The 20,559-nt window shown below is 42.1% G+C and overlaps 1 protein-coding gene across 2 annotated transcripts in view; it reads right to left on the bottom strand.

Annotated features, from left to right (window-relative positions):
- The window catches only part of UPF2 (UPF2 regulator of nonsense mediated mRNA decay), a 131,165-nt gene that overhangs the window by 56,916 nt on the left and 53,690 nt on the right, over positions 1-20,559 (bottom strand). For both annotated transcript variants that reach the window (XM_062210910.1, XM_062210911.1), the window contains exon 9: positions 3,262-3,370. In XM_062210910.1, coding sequence (XP_062066894.1) covers positions 3,262-3,370 — 109 coding nt within the window. The remainder of the gene's footprint in view (positions 1-3,261; positions 3,371-20,559) is intronic.

Raw genomic sequence — 20,559 nt, 5'->3', positions numbered from 1 at the left:
AACTCTGCGAGAAGAAAAGGAAAACGAGACTGAGAACAGCAATCATAAGTAAGAACAAGGAGAGACGGATGGTACAAAGGGTCTAACTTCTACAAAATGGTATTTATGTTCAGGTACTATGTAAAGCACTCTGCATGTATTATCTTATTTAATTCTTAAAAACAATTCTATTTAAAAAGACAGAGGGAGCAGGCATTTAGCCTAGCAGTTAAGACACCCACATCCCTTATCAGAGCACTGGATTCAACACCCGGCTCTGGATCCTGACTATCTGGGAGGGAGTGGTAATGGCTCAAGTAGTTGGGTTCCTGCCACCCACATGGGAGATCTGGATTGAGTACCTGGCTCCTAGCTTCAGCCTTGGCCCAATCCAGGCTGTTGTGGGCATTTGGGGAGTAAACTATCAGATGGGAGCTGTGTCTTTTTGCCTCTCAAATAAATAAAAACTAAAAGATGCAATTATCACCCCCATTTAACAGAGAATAAGGAAACTGAGGTTTACAGCACTTGATTAACTTGGCCAAAGTTAACAACATTAACACAGTGGTGAAGCCAGAATAACTTTACTAAAACAGTAGGAAAGTCTAAGAGTTTAGAATCTGCAAGGTCTTCAACTGACAGCAACTGGGAAAACACTAATGGTCCCTTGCCAGGGTGCTGTTATGATGGTGAATCAAAAGGTAAATGTCAGTAGAGAAGAGACAAGTAAAATTTAAAAAGGCAATTAACAGGGGCCAGTGCTGTGGCATAGCAGGTAAAGCCGCCACCTGCATCCCAAATGGGTGCTGGTTCGAGACCTGGCTGCTCCACTTCCAATCCAGCTCTCTGCTATGACCTGGGAAAGCAGCAGAAGATGGCCCAGGTCCTTAGGTCCCTGCACCCGCGTGGGAGACCTGGAAGAAGCTCCTGGTTCCTGGCTTCAGATCCGCACAGCTCCAGCTGTTGCAGCCAACTGGGGAGTGAACCAGCGGATGGAAGACCTTTCTCTCTCTCTGTGTAATTCTAACTTTCAAATAAATAAATAGATCTTTAAAAAAAAAAAAAGTCAAAAAGGAAATCAGAGAGAATGGCTGTGTGCTGTGTGTGTGTGTACATGCACTTCTGTGAAGGAGGTATTGAAAGAAGTTTTGTTGTTGCTGATTTTATTTTATTTTCATTTGAAGATGAGAAAGTGTTGAGCATATTTATGGCCTGAGAGAAAATCATGGGCAAAGTATGCAGATATGGGTGTGGGAAAAGACAGAGCACAGAGGAAGCAGCACATGATCAATTACCTCAAGTGCCCTTCTCTCCCGAGAGTAGTTCACAAAGTATGCTCCTGCAATTCTGATATTCTTTCCAGGTAATGAAGCACCGTAGCAATAACAAAAATGTCTATTCCCTAACTCCAACCTCAATTTTCAAAGGGGTAAAGATGACGTAAAAAATTTTCTTAATTTTAAGTTTTACATCGAAAGTGCATATTATGCTTGGTCCAGTAATTAGTGTTTTAATTTGGAGTCTGACTGAAGGGTATATGCATATAATTCAAACTATATATTCATACTGCCCACCAGTAAAACTGTTTGATGGGATTAAATACATCTCATTTAATACACTTACATGTATTCTCATGTATCTGTCCCAGAAGTAGCTGCATTTATCAAAGTGTGTTCTTTAGGAATTTACATACTCATGCCCCTCCAGGAGATTCAGAGAGCATATTAACTTAACAAAGCTTGGAGAAGTCTCATAATAAAACAAAACAAAACCATATAATCTTATTGAGCTCAGTGTTTCCAAACTTCTCTATTAAGCATACATACTAACTACCTATGCAACTCAGAAATATACTTTAGCAAATGCTGGCCCAGAAAAAGCTTAACCACAAACTTTATAATAACACACTTACTTCAAGAAGCCATTATAGAACATTCTAATCCTCATGAGACTTTTCCCTTCCCCTGAGCTCAAAGCACATACTCTCCAATAATTCCTCTGACAATTAAGCATGTACTTCTTATAACTATTAGATTAAGGGCTGGGCCGGTGCCGTGGCTCACTTGGTTAATCCTCTGCCTGCGGCGCCAGCATCCCATATGGTTCTAGTCCCGGTTGTTCCTCTTCCAGTCCAGCTCTCTACTGTGGCCCAGGAAGGCAGTGGTGGATGGTCCAAGTGCTTGGGCCCCTGCACCCCCATGGGAGACCAGGAAGAAGCTCCTGGCTTTGGATCGGTGCAGCGCCAGCCGTAGCAGCCATTTGGGGAGTGAACCAGCAGAAGGAAGACCTTTCTCTCTGTCTCTCTCTGCCTCTCTCTCTCTCTCACTGTCTATAACTCTACCTGTCAAATAATAAAAAAATTAAATTAAATTAAAAAAAAGATTAAGGACTGAGCTTTTTATTTTACTCTTGCTCTGCCTGTCTCCCCAACGATACGGTGAGGTTCCTGGCATCAGGAATTGTGTCTCGGAAATACTACTTATCTGTGCACAGAAAGTAGGATAAAGCATGCACTGAGCTCAGCAGACAATTATTGATTTTAGCTGCACTCAGAGCAACTTATTACAAAGCTAAATTTTGCAAACCTGATTTTTTCATTGGCCAATAAACACTTGAATTTCATGCCTTTTCATAGACTACTAATGCTCACTTTCCATCTTATCATCACTCCCACCATAACCCATCCCCTCAAGCCACAAGGTAGCTGGCTAACCTGAGTGTAGGAAGGAAGGGAAGCTTTTTGGTGACAGGCCATTCATATTTCAGAATGTTGATTCAAAAAACTCAACACCAGCCAAGGTAAAAATTCTTAAGGCAGGAATCAATAAAACATGGCCTATAGTAGCTTTCACTGAAATCACAGAATTTATGTAACCTTTTAAGTGACACATATTTGGATTCCCAACAACTGAAGAGCCATTATATGGAAACCGCACCCTAACTCTTTATGATCAATTTTGTTTATTTTACACCAATGATGCCTCTGTATTGATTCTGGAGAATGGCTTTTACTTTATGAAAGCAAAAGTACTGTCCTTACACTGGGAGAACAAGGTAGCAGCAACTGGCTCATTTCCCAGTTGGACTATCACTTAGCAATTGCAAGCTCTGCTGAGCAAAAATACAATCTAAAAATTTGGAATTCTATAAATTCTCAGCTGTTATTCTTCCATAATATTTCAAACTATGCTTATCAACAAAATAATTAAGCTCTAAAGCTAAAGAATCCTCACTCAACTTACAAGTATATATATATTACAAGATAAATGCTTAAATACATACATGAAATCTGAAATCCCCCCTCAGCATGGAACAAAGATCCTCTGCTACATCAGACATGCAGGGATGCAATGTAGCAACCAATCTTGCATAAAATGGTAGCAAATCCAACCTGCAAAAGTTATATGTGATATGTGTAAGACATACTAAAAGTAATTCATTTTAAAACTTAAACTTTCTCAGACATAATCATACATTACATGATTAGAAAAATTAACAGCATATAGACATGCCTACTTATTGCCATCACAATGAACTGTCTGAAAATTCAATAAGCCTTGTGAAAACTTATTAGTCATCTGGTGCTTTCCACTTAGCGCACTTTTCACACATTCGTGATTTCACTAAGAATGTATTTCCGATAAAACAAAAAACACCAAGTGAAAAAAGATTAAATTTTTACATGGCTGCAATTTTTAATCACGTAATTACCAAGCAACTGCATACTTAAAAACCTAAAGGTAACATAAATCATGCAAAACCCTTCTAGATCACTTTCATTTTTTCCTGTGATAAATTATTTGGCCACCAATGTCTAAAGAGGGTAACTTACAACCACCTACCAAGTCAAAACAATATCACGAACTCCACACACTAATTTACATATTCTACTCATCACAGAACCCGTAAGATCCTCATGCGGGATCTTACTTCAGGCAAACAGGTGGCACTAGTGCTGGCACCCCCTTCCATTCACAGTGCTCCTACCTACCATCAGACCTGGCTGTAGCTCAGCACTCCAAGCAGCCCCGACTAATCAATCAACACACAAGCTGAAGGTAGCTTTCCGTTCCTCTGTTAGACATTATTTTATAATACTTGACTACACAATGAGTCGACATTCAACAGATCAGACCGGAAGATCAAAGTGAAGAACTAATAAAAGCAGCTGTATGGACAACAGTAAGTAATGAGAGCTCACAAAGAAGGAGGTTTAATACTATACAAATCACAGGGCCCAGCACGGGGTGGGTAAATCCACCACTTACAGTGCCAGTATCCCATATGGGTGCTGGTTCAAGTCCCAGCTGCTCTGCTTCTGATCCAGCTCTCTGCTATGGCCTGAGAAAGCAGTAGAAGATGGCCCCCATACCCATGTGGGAGACTCTGAAGAAGCTCCTGGCTCTGGATCAGCACAGCTCCAGCTATTGCAGCCACTGGGAAGTGAAGCGGATTAAAGATTCCTCTCTCTCTCTGCATCTCAAACAAATAATTAAATAAACTATACAAATCAGACACAAAAACTCGAAAGTTATGACAGCCTGAAGACATTTACAACAGAAACAGAACTACAAGATTTAACTATGCGGCCAGCGCCGTGGCTCATTGGGCTAATCCTCCACCTGCGGCGCCGGCACCCGGGGGTTCTAGCCCCAGTTGGAGCGACGGATTCTGTCCCAGTTGCTCCTCTTCCAGTCCAGCTCTCTGCTGTGGCCCGGGAGGGCAGTGGAGGATGGCCCAGGTCCTTGGGCCCTGCACCCCCATGGGAGACCAGGAGGGAAGTACCTGGCTCCTGGCTTCGGACTGGCGCAACGCGCCAGCCATAGTGGCCACTTGGGGGGTGAACCAACGGAAAAAGGAAGACCTTTCTGTCTCCCTCTGTCTAAACTCTGCCTGTCAAAAGGAAAAAAAAATTAACTATGCCCAAATAAATCATTATACAATAGAATAAGATATGAAAATAGTTTGATATCCAGGGAAAAGACTGCATACCATGAAAGATTTAGATTTAAATCTGGGAAACTTCCAGCAAGGACAGATTAACCTTGACACAGAAGGGGTATAGTGGAAGAACTGAGATACAATGGAAAGGTGGGTTTAAGGGGAAAAAAAATGAAAGCTCTGTACTCTTCTCTGACCGTTACAACGTCTAATAATATTTTCATTTCTTGTGTTCATACTAATGTACAGGCCCTGTCCTACATTTCATTATATATAATTGTATACGACAACTATATAAAATATGTTAAATATATAATATATAATGTTTCTATATATATCATTCAACTTGGTAATTCTAATAACTCATCATTTCAGAAATAAGGGAACGGATGATGATAGAACAAGGTAGCACTATACCTTAATAATTTTTATAAAATGAACCATACCCTTCTTTAAAGAATGAATGACAATTACATTCTATTACATAAAGATTTAAAAATCTGGGGAGTGAGTTGCCGGCAAAGTGGGCTAAGCCTCTGCCTGCGGCACAGACATCCCATATGGGCTCTGGTTCTAGTCCCAGTTGTTCCTCTTCCAATCCAGCTCTCTGTTATGGCCTAGGAAAGCAGTGGAAGATGGCCCAAGTCCTTGGGTCCCTGCACCCGCATAGGAGACCCAGAAGAAGCTCCTGGCTTCGGATTAGCCCAGCTTTGGCCATTGCAGCCATTTGGGAGTGAACAAGTGGATGGAAGACCTCTCTCTCTCTGGCTCTACTTCTCTGTGTAATTCTTTCAAATAAATAAAATAAATACTTTAAATAAAAAAAAAAAAAAAGGCCTCAGCATTGTGGCATAGTGGGTAAAGCTGGGATGCCAGTATCCCATATGCGTGCCTGTTCCTGTCCTGGCTGTTCCACTTCCGATTCAGCTCCCTACTACTGGCCTAAGAAAAGCAGAAGATGGCCCAAGTGGGAGACCACTCGGATGAAGTTCTTGGCTTTGGCCTGGCCATTGCGGCAATCTGGGGATTTAACCAGCTAGATGGAAGATTTATCTCTCTGTAGTTCTTCCCAATAAATAAACAAATCTTAAAATAAAAATAAAAACCATAATGTTTTGAATGGAAACATTTATAGATAACTTTAAACACTTATGTAAAATATTTTATCAGTGGAAAGTTAAGCTTCTGTAACACGGAAAAATAAACACATGTGGGTTGCATCAGTCCTGGATGACATTACAAAATTAAAGTATTCCTGGAAGGTGCTCTCAGAAATAATGTAACAAATATTCTTTTTCAGTTCAAAAATTAATTGCCAAATTCAAATTAAGACTTTAAATCTACTCCTCATTTCTGCTGATCCCTGTTACCACAACTATAGGTCAGAAAAACTGAGCTCAGAGCTGGGATGACAGGATAGCAGAGGAGGAGTTAGGAGGCCGTGATCTCAGGGCTGATGCAACCTCCTCTCCTGCTATTCCACGCTCGGCCCTGCTCCAGGCACACGGCCCCTCACTAAACGCACTCAGAGCTAGGCATGGTTCCTTTCCTTTGGATGGAACATGCTTTCCTCAAGTATCTGTCCTGCTGATTCCCTAAGGGCAAGGTGCCTCCAAGAAACCCATTCTGAATGCTCCACCACAACCACAAATCCTGGGACAACGCTGTGGCATAGTGGATTAAGCCACAGTTTGTGACGCGAGCAGCCCAATAAGGTGTTGGTTTGAGTCTAGGCTACTTCACTTCCAATCCACCGTCCTGCTAATGCACCTGGGAAAGCAATGGAAGATGGCCCAATCCTTCACCCTGCTACACAAGTGGGAGACCCAGATGAAGCTCCTAGATTTGGCCTGGTCCAACCCTGGCTGTTACAGTCATTTGGTTGAGAGAACCAGTGGATGGAAGTTCTCTCTTTCTCTCCTTGCCTCTCCAACTCTGCCTTTCAAATAAATAAATAAATCTTTAAATACACATACCACACACACACAAATCCACCCCATTCTAAAAATTCCCAAGCATCTTACCCTTCACTACTTTTAAAAATAGAATTTACAACCTTCTACCATAATAGACAATCTGTGTATCTGTTATGATAATCTTATCCTATACCCTTCTCCACTGGAATTTAACTTCCAGAGAGATAGTTACTAGCACTGAAAACAGTGCCAGGAATATAAGTACATATCCCATACACAGGTTTCTTTGTGTGTATTAAGATAAATGAGGTACCTCACTCTTAAGTATACTGTTAGAATTTAGTCCAAGATACTATTCTGCCTAAGGAAACAATATTCAATTATAGAAAAATATTTGTTTATTTGAAAGAGAGAGAGGGAGACAAACAGATCTTCTATCTGCTGGTTAACTCCCCAAATGGCCACAACAGCAAGGGTTGGGCCAGGCTGAAGCCAGGAACCAGTAACTGCATCTGGGTCTCCTATGTGGACAGCAGTGGCTGAAGTTCTTTGGGCCACCTTCGGCTGCTTTCCCAGGGGCATAAACAGGGAGCTATATCAGAAATGGAGCAGCTGGGACTTGAATTGGTGCCATTATAGGAGGTCAGCATCATAGACAGAGGCGTAATCCATTATGCCAACCACAAAACATGCAATTTTTATAAATACAAAATTTTATCAAATATTATAATCAAACAAAAGCTAGTTCATCAAATACTTTCAAATAAGTAACAGAATATTCATACAGTTTCTTATTTCCTCTATAGACATTTTATATACACAAACACATACATATATTAATAGATTCCCCATGTTGAAGCATCCTGTCCTTTTTTTTTTGGTAATTTATTTATTTTGAATGTCAGAAGTATTGAGGTGGGGGGAGTGGAGGAGGAATCTTCCATTCACAAGTTCACAAGACAGCACTGGGCCAGGCTTCTAGCCAGAAGCTAGGAGTTTATTCCAAGTCTCCCACATGGGTGGCAAGAGCCCAAACACTTGAGCCATCATCCATTGCTTTTCTCAGTCCATCAGCAGGGAGCTGGATCGGAAATGTAGCAGCTGGGACACAAACTGGTGCCCATATGGGATGCCAGAGTTGCAGGCAGTGGCTTTACTTGCTACACCACAATGCCAGCCCCATATTTGGTTATTTGTAAGATCAATCATTTTATGCCCACAACAGCCTAGGATGGGCCAGGCTGGAACCAGGGACAAGGAAGCTGATCTGGACCTCCCACGTACCCTGGAGGGCCCCACCTACTTGGGTGCCTTCCAAAGTGCACATTGGCAGGAAACTAAAAACAGGAGTGTTAACTAGGACTCCAATATGAGATGTGGGCAACCCATGCAGTGTCTAATCGCTATTGCAAGCTTCCATCCCATCAATGCCCTTTCACTATGCTGGTTTGTTTTTTCTTTTTAGTTCCATTTAGTTTTATGTATTTATTTGAGGGGAAGAGAGCAGAAAGACAGAGAACTCCTTTCACTGGTTCACTCCCTAAATGCAGGCAATAGTCATGGCTTGGCAGGAGCAAGAGCCAGGAGCTAAGAATTTAATCCAGGTCTCCCATGTGGGAGGTAGGAACCCAACTACTTGAGCCATCTATGCTACCTCTCAGGGTCTGCACTGAGAGAAGACAGAGACAAGAGTCAGAGTAAAGAATGAAGGCACGCTGATGTGGGATGTGGGTGTCTGAAGTGATACAGTATAACCCGCAGTTAGTAAAAAGTTCAGCTGAGCCAGAATTCTTCCACTCCTGCAAAGTAATGTGTGTCCCATTACCTCACTGATAAATGAGTCCTTAGAATTTTTACCTCTGTGGGAGACAAGAACTCAGAATGGAAATTAATATGCTCACTGCCCACATCATTGACCACTGGGTTAAATGCCCAATTTCTGAATTACTATTTTTAATACACTGTGAATACGATATTGGTGTTGTACATAGAATTTTTTTTTTTTCAACAGTTTGCACCCACATAGAAACACAAAGTGAAACATACTGTTTGAGTACTAGTTATAGCATTAAATCAAAATGTACAGTACATTAAGGACAGAGATCCCACATGAGGAGCAAGTGCACAGTGGCTCTTGTTGTTGACCCAACAAATTGACATTCTAGTTTATGGCGCCAGTAACCACCCTAGGCTGTTGTCATGAGTTGCCAAGGCTATGGAAGCCTTCCAAGTTTGCCGACTCTGATCATATTTAGACAAGGTCATAAAAGACAGAGTGAGGATAGTAACCAATGATCCTAAGAGTGGCATTTACCAGGTTTGAACAATTATACAGCATTAAGTGGGGAAGAGGACCATCAGTACACACAGGTTGGGAGTAGAGCCATTGGTGGTAGAGTAGAGGTTATGATTACAAAGGAATGAGGCCCAAGTGTGCTAGACAGGGTCTAGAACAAAGGACAGAGTCATTATTAGATGTGCTAAGAAAGGTGTTGTCTAAGCTACAATTAAGTTTTCTGATTGAGAGGCAAATAGAACCTGATAGAAGGGGCTTGATAATAATCTGGTGGGCTTTAGGCCTTGTAAGTTAAGAGGCCCAGACCTATCTATCTCTTCACATGGGGTATATCCTAAGGGAGGTGTGAACCTCCTAGGGGAAGGCACTCTGTTGACTTTCATTACTTGGCTGGGCTGGGAGGAGAGCTGGCCAGGTAAAGGCAGGGGGCATCTCTAACAAGAAATTTACAGTTCTGTACATAGAATTTTTATTTACAATATTGAATTGGCCAATACTTTTAACCTTCTTGCCCATTTTGTTAAATTTTTGCCTGCTTTTTAAAATATGAAATGCCAAGTTTCCTTTCCCTTAATCTGAAATAAGTGTTACAGCACATAAACTACTTATTCCATAAAAGACTGAAAGACCTCTACACAGCTACCTAGTGTTAGTTTATTTACAATGAAATTAACAAAACTTTTAAAATTTCTTCTCTAACCACAGTATATGTGGGTATTTTATCTGCAAACAACTTCAGAAGTTTCTTTTTCCTCAAAAAGTTTTTTTTTTCACTGAGATTTTCAAGTGATTTTTTATTGCCTATTATGTGCTACTTTCTTAAACTTTTTAATGTTCTTTTCTCTATATTTTCTAAGAACCAGTTCTTAAATTTCTAAAAACTAAGTATCATTTTACTTTTTTAAAAGAGAGAGAGAGGGACAGACAGAGAAGGTGGTCTTCCATCTGTTGGTTCACTTCCCAGATGGCCACAATGACCAGGGCTGGGCAGGACAAAGCTAGGAGCTAGGAGCTTCATCTAGTCTTCCACATGGATGCGAGGGCTCAAACACTTGGGCCATCTTCAGCTGCTTTTCCCAAGCCATTAAGCAGAGAGCTGGATTGGAAGTGGAGCAGCCAAGACACGAACTAGGGCCCTTACAGAATGCTGGCATCACAAGTTGCAGCTTTACCCACTATGCTGCAACATCTGCTCCCTAAGTTTTTATCTTGACTTTGAAACAAAATTTATGTAACATGTAACATCAAAAACTCCTTAAAAAATAAATTACGTGCCTTTTCCCTTTTCTTTTAGTCTTGGCATGTTACTTACACTTTACTTCATTTATTTCCCATCTACTTTGAGTTTTCCCACCCTCCAAAAACTATTTACAGCTGTTCATTTCATTTGACCTAGTAGTTAAGGAGAGTGAGTACAATAAGAGAGTGCGAGTTCGATGCCTGAGCTCCAGCTCCTGATTCTAGCTTCCTATTAATGCAGACCCTGGGAAATAGCAGCGATGGCTCAAATAGTTGGATTCCAATCACCCATGCAGGAGATCTGGATGAATTCCAGGCTCCTGGCTTTGGCCTGGACCACTTCCAGCCATTGGGCACTGAGGAGTGAACCAGCAGATGGAAGCTGCTTGTCTCTTTCTCCCTTTCAAGAAAAATATACTAATGGGCCAAGTATTTGGGACAGTGGTTAGGACTATGATGCCCACATTCCATACTGGAGTGCCGAAGTTTTTGTCCCGGCTCAACTCCTGCTTCCAGATTCCTGCTAATTCAACTCTGCAAGGCAGCAGGTGATGGCTCAAGTGGTTGGATCACTGCCACCTGTGCAGGAGGCCTGACCTGAGCTCTAGGCTTTAGCTTGGCCCAACTCCAGCTGTTGCAGCATGCAGAGAGTGAACCAGTGAATGTGAGCATGCTTTCTCTCTGTGTGTCTGCCTTCCTTTCTGTCTTCAGAACAAATAAAATTTTTTTAAAATAACAGTTTAAAAATTTACTTTAATAATAGTTTGTGCTGGGGTTGACGCTGTGGCACAGTGTGTAAAGACATGGCCTGCAGTGCCAGAATCCCATATGAGCGCCAGTACCAGTCCAGGCTGCTCCACTTCTGATCCAGCTTCCTGCTAATGGCCTGGGAGGGCAGCAGAGGATGGCCCAAGTGCATGGGCCCCTGGACCAGTGTGGGAGACTGGAAGAAGCCCCTGGCTCCTGATCGGCGCAGCTCCAGCCATTGCGGCCATCTGGGGAGTGAACCAGATGGAAGACCTCTCTCTCTCTCTCTTTGCCTCTGCCTCTCTGTAACTCTGCCTTTCAAATAAATAAATAAATCTTTAAAAAAACAAAAACAAAAAAAGGTTGTGCTATACAATGCAGACACAGATCAGTGAACTAAGAACACAGTTAAGTGCTTTCAGCTTTAACAGGGATTTAAAAAATGGTTACAGAATTCCTTAGGAAAGTTAAGCTCTTCAACTTCTGTTAAGTCTTTTCAGGTACATAGAAATTGTAGTTTCTGTTTCTTCTGGAACTGGCCACATAGAAGTTAGATGCTCCATTTTCTCAGAATCCTGTATCTCTACAAAACAGGTAGTTAATATTAAATTTCACCCTGGTCTATTTAAATTATGTGTCTGCCAACTCATTATGTCACAAAATACAATCCCTTATGTAAGCTTGAAAGGAAATAAGTGAAACATATTATATGGATCATGTTAAAGTTACTAAAACACAAAATTCTTTAATCAAATGAAGAGCAAATTTCTGTGTTAAAATGAGCTAGATAAATATTTCTTTTTTTTAGGTCTTCCATCCCCCACTGGCCAACTGGCCACAATGGCTGGAGCTGCGCCGATCTGAAACCAGGAGCCAGGAGATTCCCCTGGGTCTCCCACGCAGGTACAGGGACCCAAGGACTTGGGCCATCCTCCACTGCTATTCCAGGCCATAGCAGAGATCTGGATCGGAAAAGGAGCAGCCAGGACTAGAACCGGCACCCATACTGGATGCCAGCACCTCAGGCCAGGGCTTTAACCCGCTGCACCACAGCGTCAGCCCCATAGATAAATATTTTATCTAATAAGCTAGATATTTCATCTAATGAGTTGTCTGAATATTAGCATGAAAATAAATTTAGATCCCTCATTTCAAAAATTAATTCTACAATCTTCTCAGAGAATCATAATTATTTTTTACCATCAACTAATTTGAGCCACTTAAAAAGAATGCTTTTGGGAGCCAATGCCGTAGTATAGTATACTGAGCCTTCGCCTACAGCACCGGCATCCCATATGGGTGCCAGTTTGAGTCCTGGCTGTTCCACTTCCGATCTAGCTCTCTGTTACAGCCTGGGAAAGTGGTAGAGGATGCCCAAGTCCTTGGGCCCCTGCACCCGTGTGGGAAACCCTGAGGAAGCCCCGGCTCCTAGCTTCAGTTCGGCACAGCTCCAGCCGTTGCAACCATTTGGGGAGTGAACCAGAGGATGGAAGACCTCTCTCTCTCTCTCTCTCTCTCTCTCTCTGCTTCCCTGTGACTCTGCTTTCCAAATAAATAATTTTTTTAAAAAATATAAAAAAGAATGCTTTTGTATTAAACAATATAAAACCTCGCTTATATTTCCAAGGCCTCTTGAATCACACAATTAAGTATTCTACTAGCAGTTAATCATCACCAAGTGAGTAAACATTCAGTCTCTAACCACAATTAATGAGAAAGAAAAAGGACACACACAAAAAAACTTTTGTTAGTGAGAGAGAAAATAAACTAGCTTTCTAACAGAAATGGCCAGCTTTCTTTTTGTGTTTAAAATCTAAAGAATTGACTACTGAGAGTTATTTTATCTCTGTGCTCAAAAATGGCTGAAAAAAAAATAAAAAGGAATGTGATCTGTTACAGTTCTGAACTGTTACAGTTCAACTGAAGAATACAAAGGAGTTTCTTCACAGGAAACATTAAAGCTCAGATGATTCCAAAAAGACAAACTATAATAAACAACCCATTGGGTCATTTACTCTAAAATTTACAACCAAATGCCCTGTTGACTTTTTCATACTCCTACAGTTCCCAAAGCAACAGTGCCATCAAGTGGTGCTACATATGAAAAGATTTCAAAAAGCACCCACAGATTCAAATTCAATGGAGAAGGAGGCCAGAACAGAAAGTCACAAAGAGGGGCTGGCCTGAAGCACCAGCATCCCAGATGGGCACCAGTTCTAGTCCCGGCTGCCCCTCTTCCAGTCCAGCTCTCTGCTGGCCCCTGCACTGGCATGGGAGACCAGAAGGAAGCACCTGGCTCCTGGCTTCAGATAGGTGCAGCGTTGGGGTGGTAGCGACCATTTGGGGGGTGAACCAATGGAAGGAAGACCTTTCTCTCTGTCTCTCTCTCTCACTGTCTATAACTCTGTCAAAAAAACAAAACAAAAAAAACCTAACTTAGATAAGGTACCCTCTAGGGTACAGGAAGGGTTCTCTACTTTGATCTGGATGATGAACACATATATATTAAGAATGCAAACATTTCATATCAAACTTCAATTATATTTGTGCAGTTATGTTACAAATTACCTAAAAGATAAAAATATCTAAGGGAATTTCTACATTTCCTATCTGGAGTCATTCAAATTTTAAGATTGATTCATCACTATTTTAAATTTCTTTTTCTTATTTGAGAGGCAGACAGACAGGCATGTAAATACAATTTTAAAAAGGGCAACTGGGGCAGGTGCTGTGGCATGATGGGTTAAGCCAACACCTGTGATGCAGGCATCCATGTGGATGTCGGTTCGAGTCCTGGCTACTCCACTTCTGATCCAGTTCCCTGCTAACGCACCTGGGAAAGCAGTGGAGGATGGCCCAAGTCCTTGGGCCCCTGCACTCATGTGACAGACCTGATGCAGCTCCTGGCTCTTTGCTTCAGCCTGGCATAGCCCTGGCCATTGTGCCATGTTGGGAGTGAATAAGCCGATGGAAGAGTGCTCTCTCCCCTTCCTTCTCTCTGTAACTCTCACTTGCAAACAAATAAAAATCTTTAAAAAAAAAAAAAAAAAAAGGTGGGGGGAGCAAGTGATTTGAAAAGATACTCTTCCAGTGAAGATATACAAAAAGCACATGAAAAGATGAACATCATTACTCACTGGGAATACAAAAATCAAAACCACACAGGTGAGTGATCAGTCTAATGGTTAAGATGTTGGTTCAGATCCTCACGTCTCACAACACAGTACCTGGGTTCAAAGTTCCAGCTCTAGCTTCTGAATCCAGTTTCTTACTAACTGTGGATCCTCAGATGTGGTAGTGATGGCTTAAGTACCTGGGTTCCACAATGCATTAGGACATGAACTGTTGCCAAGCCCCCAGCTTCAGCCTCCCAGATTTTGTAGGCAGTTCAAGAGTGAACCAGTGCATGGAGGTTCTCTCGAAAATAAATAAAAATTTAAAAAATCACAATGAGGTTCTACTTCAAACTAGGATGGTTATAACATAAAAATGGACAATAAGAAGTCGGGGCACAGTATGGAGAAATGGGCCCCTCAAAAATTGCTGCTGGGGATATAAAATGGTATTATCACTAAGAAACAGTTTGGAAGCCACTTTAGATAGAGTTACCATATGACTCAGCAATTACACTCCCAGGTATATACCCAACAGAATAAAAAACAGGTATCATGTTAAAGTGATCATTTTAAGTGTGCAATTGATCATATAGATAGAAATAAATGTCAATCACATAAATAAGACCAAGTGTCCGGTAATAACAATAGATAGAATTAAAAATGATCCAACATGGGAAGCAGGCCACAAGCAGACTCATAGAACGACAAACACCCTAAACAGCACTATGGCCACAGAATCAGCCCTTAAGGCATTCAGATCTGGCTGAAACACCCATGAGTGCATTTCAGGCATGGAAAGCCAAGACACTAGCAAAAAATGATCCACATGAAGGATCTCTGCAGTGATATCCCAAGGAAAAGAACAGGCCATCAAAGAGAGAGGTACTTTTCTCTGATGGGAGAGAACTTCCACTTTGCTTATGGCCTTATCTAAATACTGACAGAGTTTGTGGACTTAAGAGGCTTCCATAGCCTTGGCAACTCATGACAAGAGCTTTGGGTGATCACTGACGTCATAAATAAGAGTGTCAATTGCAACAACAGGAGTCATTGTGCACTTACTCCCCACTTACCTCTGTCCTTAACGAGTTGTACTATGCAAAATAATGGTAAAACTAGTCTTTTGGGGCTGGCGCTGTGGCGCTGTGGGCTAAAGCCCTGGCCTGAAGCACCGGCATCCCATATGGGCGCTGGTTCTAGTCCCGGCCGCTCCTTTTCCAATCCAGCTCTCTGCTATGGCCTGGGAAAGCAGTGGAAGATGGCCCAAGTCCTTGGGCCCCTGCACCCACGTGGGAGACCTGGAAGAAGCTACTGGCTCCTGGCTTCGGATCAGCTCAGCTCCGGCCATTGTGGCCATCTGGGGAGTGAACCAGAGGATGGAAGACCCCGCTCTCTCTGTCTCTACTTCTCTCTGTAACTTTTTTTTTTTTTTAATTTATTTATTTGACAGGTAGAGTTACAGACAGTGAGAAAGGTCTTCCTTCTGCTGGTTCACCCCTGATATGGCCACTACGGCCAGAGCTACACCGATCCGAAGTCAGGAGCCAGGTGCTTCTTCCCGGTCTCCCATGCGGGTGCAGGGGCCCAAGCACTTGAGCCATCCTCCACTGCCTTCCTGGGCCACAGCAGAGAGGAGCAACTGGAGTGGAAGAGGAGCAACCGGGACTAGAACCCGGGGCCCATACGGGATTCTGGCGCCACAGGCAGAGGATTAGCCAAGTGAGCCACGGCGCCACCCCTCTGTAACTCTTTCAAAAAAAAAAAAAATATTTAAAAAATTAAAAAAACTAATCTTTAAACAGTACTTTATACCTTGTGTGCTGTATGGATGAAACTGTTGAAATCTTTACTTAGTATAGAGTTGGTCTTCTGGTATATAAAGATAATTAAAAATGAATCTTAATGAAGAATGGGATGGGAGAGGGAGTAGCAGGTGGGATGGGAGTGGGTGTGGGAGGGCAGGTATAAGGGGAAAAACCTCTATATTCCTAAAGCTGTAACTAAGAAATTTGTATTTATTACATAGAAGCTCAAAACAAAAACAAACAAACAGGTATCTACCTAAAGATTTGTACACAAACAGTCATAGGAGCATAACAGCCCAAAGTGAAAACCAGAATATTTATCAACTGATGAATGGATAAACAAAATGTGGTACACCCATCATAATGGATTATTACTTAGTCGTAAAAAGGAATGAACTAATGACACATGTTATAACATGAGGAAATTCTGAAAACATGCTGAGGTAAAGAAACTAGACATTAAAGGCCACATACTGTACTATTCCATTTATCTGAAATGTCCAGAACAGCAATCCATAGAGGCAGAAAGCAAATTGATAGTTGATTACAGCTGGCAGGAAAAGGAACAGAGAACAAATGGGATTCACTGCTAATGGATATGGGGTTTATTTCAGAGGTAAAAAAGAAATGTTTTAAAATTAGGCTGTGGTGATCACTACATATATTTGAACTGCATATTTTAAAAGAGAGAATTGTATAGTGTATTGATTAATCTCAATACATTTTTTTAAAGAACTATAAAGAAACTTAAGAGTTTCCTAGCTCACTGATTTATTCCAATGCCTTCATTTTTTTAAAAATTTTTTAATTTTCTTTTTTTTTTTTTTTTTTTTGAGAGGTAGAGTTATAGACAGTGAGAGAGAGAAACAGAGAGAAAGGTCTTCCTTCTATTGGTTCACTCCCCAAATGGCCGCCATGGCTGGTGCTGCACCAATCCGAAGCCAGGAGCCAGGTGCTTCCTCCTGGTCTCCTATGCGGGTGTAGGGGCCCAAGCACTTGGGCCATCCTCCACTGCCCTCCTGGGCCACAGCAGAGAGAGCTGGACTGGAAGAGGGGCAGCCGGGACTAGAACTGGTGCCCATAGAACCGGTGCCCATATGGGATGCCGGTGCCGCAGGCGGAGGATTAACGTAGTGCACCACGGCGCCAGCCCCTGTCCAATGTCTTCAAGTAACTGCTACGTAATTTGTTCCGGTTCTTAAAAATCAGTTTAGGCTAGATGCATGAAGGAAGGAATCCCGATAACAGAAAGAATAAAGACATCCAAAAGGATTCACGCCCAATAGGGAGGTTGGGAGAACAATATGTCACAGAAAAAGAAAGGGGATGTTTCAAAAGGAGGCCCAATGGCTGTGCTGTGGTGCAGCATGTTCAGCTGCCACCTGCAAGGCTGACATCCCATATGGGAGCACCTTTGAGTCCTTCGCTGCTCTGCTTCCAATCCAGTTTCCTGTCAATGCTCCTGGGAAAAGCAGAGGAACATGGACCAAGTGCCTGGAGTTCCAGACTCCTGGCTTTGGTTTGACCCAGCCCCAGCTATTACAGCCATTTGGAGAGTAAACCACAAGATAAAGACCTGAGGGGCTGGCAGTGGCATAGGAGGTTAAGTCTCTGCCACCTCCCCACAAAGTGGCCCAGCTTGCCCCTAAGTCTAAAGGACTCACAGGAATTTGCTACCTCCAACACCTCTTAACTGCTGATGCTCAGAATATCCTAGCCTATTTACTCTAGATCTAACCCTCTGTTTCTCTCACCTCCATCCTTGAAGGTTATCAAATCAGACCCTTTTACTCAACGGAGAGAAAGGTTTGGGACCATATGAGGGCAGGAGAAGCAGAAACAGGACGATCAAAAGATTTACTGGCATTTAACTACTACTCTTCTATTCTAACATCCCTAAAGACTAAGACATCTTCCTTGGAGATAAGCCTAACTTTGCAGGTAAAGTAAAAGATACTTGGAACCAAAGACCTTCTAAATTAAAGGCTTTTATGATCAATTAAAGAATACAACTAGAAGGTAGATGTTGGGGCCGGTGCTGTGGCACAGCAGGCACAGCCACCGCTTGCAGTGCCAGCATCCCATATGGGTGCCGGTTCGAGTCTTGGATGCTCCACTTCTGATCTAGCTCTCTGCCATGGCCTGTAAAAGCAGTGGAAGACGGCCCAGGTGCTTGGGCCCTTACACCTAACTGGGAGACCCAGGGGACACTCTTGGCTCCTGGTTTCAGATCAGCATAGCTCCAGCCGTTGCAGCCATTTAGGGAGAGAATCAACAAATGGAAGACTCTCTCTCTGCAACTGACTTTCAAGTAAATAGATAAATCTTAAAAAAAAAAAAAAAAAAAAAGGTTTCACCAAGTGGTGAGACACCCATTAAAGACATGTGTGTCCTCTACTGGAGTGCCTTCCTGCTAATGCAGAACCTGGAAAGCAGTGGTGCTGGCTCAAGTAGCTGGATTCCTACCACCTATGTGGAGATCAAGATATCATTCTGGGCTCCCAGCTTTGACCTGGTCCAGACCAGGCCGCTACAAGTATTTGAGGACTGAACCAGTAGATAGGAACTCTCTCAAATACTCTCTTAAATACACAGCCAACTCTCAAATATACAGCCAATTAACATTAACCTGGTCCAAGTTTCTCCATAATACTGTTACAGATCTGCAAACAGAGGCAATAATTTTCTAAATTACGTAGTAAAGGGGCCGATGCTGTGGTACAGTAGGTAAAGCTGCCACCTGCAGTGCTGGCATCCCATATGGGTGCCAGTTCGAGTCCCAGCTGCTCCACTTCCAATCCAGCTCTCTGCTGTGGCCTGGGAGGGCAGTGTAGGATAGCCCAAGTCCTTGGGCCCCCTGCACCTGTGTGGGAGACCCAGAGGAGGCTCCTGGCTCGGGATTGGCACAGCTCTGGCCTTTGCAGCCAATTGAGGAATGAACCAGCGGATGGAAGATTTCTCCCTCTCTCTGCCTCTCCTTCTTTGTCTGTGTAACTCTGACTTTCAAAATAAATAAATCTTTAAAAAATAGATAAATAATTTTAAAAAAGAACACACTTTTCAAAAAAAATAAATTACATCCTAAAAAACTTTAAAAAGACTGAGATGGTTTTATTACAGAAAGTACTACTAATACTAGAGATAAAAATTAGAAATCTAATCCTATGCAAATTATACTTTGATACAACTGATTAAAATAAAAGCATAGAAATGCCAGTAAAAGTAATTGTGGAGGCTACACGTAATTACACCTTTCAACAGACTGTCCTCCACAAGCCAAAACGTAATGAGAACTATTGTTTTATTGTTTTCAATGAGATAACTTACTAGAGGAATGAAAGTATAATGACTAAAAACAAATCCCTGTATTTCTGTAGCAGAGACCATGGTGCTAACCCAACGCTCCACATGCTTCTCTACATTTTCCAGATGTTCTTCTTGTCCTAGCCAATAGGCCAAGTAAACCATCACTTCCCAATCACAGAACTCAGGACAGGCTGAGTTTACACGCTCTCTTTCCAAGCCTATCTCTTCCACCGTGACCCTGGAAGCACGGAATATTGCCATGAAATACAGGAAAATTCTGGCTCAATAATTTGACACTAATGTTTTTAAAAAGTTAAATAAAAGAAGAAATGAGAAAGGGGCACTTAGGGGAACAGACTACACAATACCAGAGTATAAGAGGCAGAGGTCAGAAAAAGGAGGCACTGATATGATACAATAGCTAGGAAATAAGTAAAGGACAGCCAAGGGATGCATACTTGGAATAAGGAAACCAAAACAAGAGAAAAGAACAAGTTAGGTATAGAATTAAGAAAAAACTTCCTTGAAATTTTGAGTGTGAAAAACTGAAAAGGCATAGAAAATAACTGAGAATAATCAATGGTAAGGCACTGGCATCCTAGGAAACCTTTTGGATTTATCAGGGAAAGAACTGCTGGGGCAGCCTCCTAAATGCCCAGGTTGGGAGGTTACAGAGGCTGGCCTCAGACTCCTCCACAGCAGTAACCAGATGCCAGATGACTATCTGGCCAAAAGGTATGAGCCATAGATACTATAGCTATCATTCGTGAATCCTAAAACTACCATTCAGTTCTATTATTCTCACTATACAAGAGAAAAAGAGGTATTTTCCACAAGACCTATTCTTGAAAAAACTGTTAGACCATAAACTTCAGCAAACCAACAGATACCTGGAAAACCACAGGACAGGCAGGTAGTACTGAATACTTTAAACTGGAGAGAAAAGATAAAAGCAAAAATGGGTGCTGGACTGACAAAGGAGAATGAAAACGTCTTACTCTTTATCAGGATATATTATCAACAACAGAAATCAAACAGTGAGGAGGAATAGGTAAGAAGAGAGTAAGTTTGCTACCTGCCTAATTGCAATGCTGGAAGCTGAAGTCTATTCTAGAGGCAGGCACTGTGGCACAGCAGGTAAAGTCACCACCTGCAGTGCTGGAATTCCATTTGAATGCTGGTTCCAGACCCAGCTGCCCCTCTACTGGTCCAGC

The sequence above is a fragment of the Lepus europaeus genome, chromosome 14 (genome assembly GCF_033115175.1).
Source record: "Lepus europaeus isolate LE1 chromosome 14, mLepTim1.pri, whole genome shotgun sequence".
Lineage (NCBI taxonomy): Eukaryota > Metazoa > Chordata > Mammalia > Lagomorpha > Leporidae > Lepus > Lepus europaeus.
Note: the sequence above shows the minus strand (reverse complement) of the source record. Positions and strands in the feature narration are given on the sequence as shown.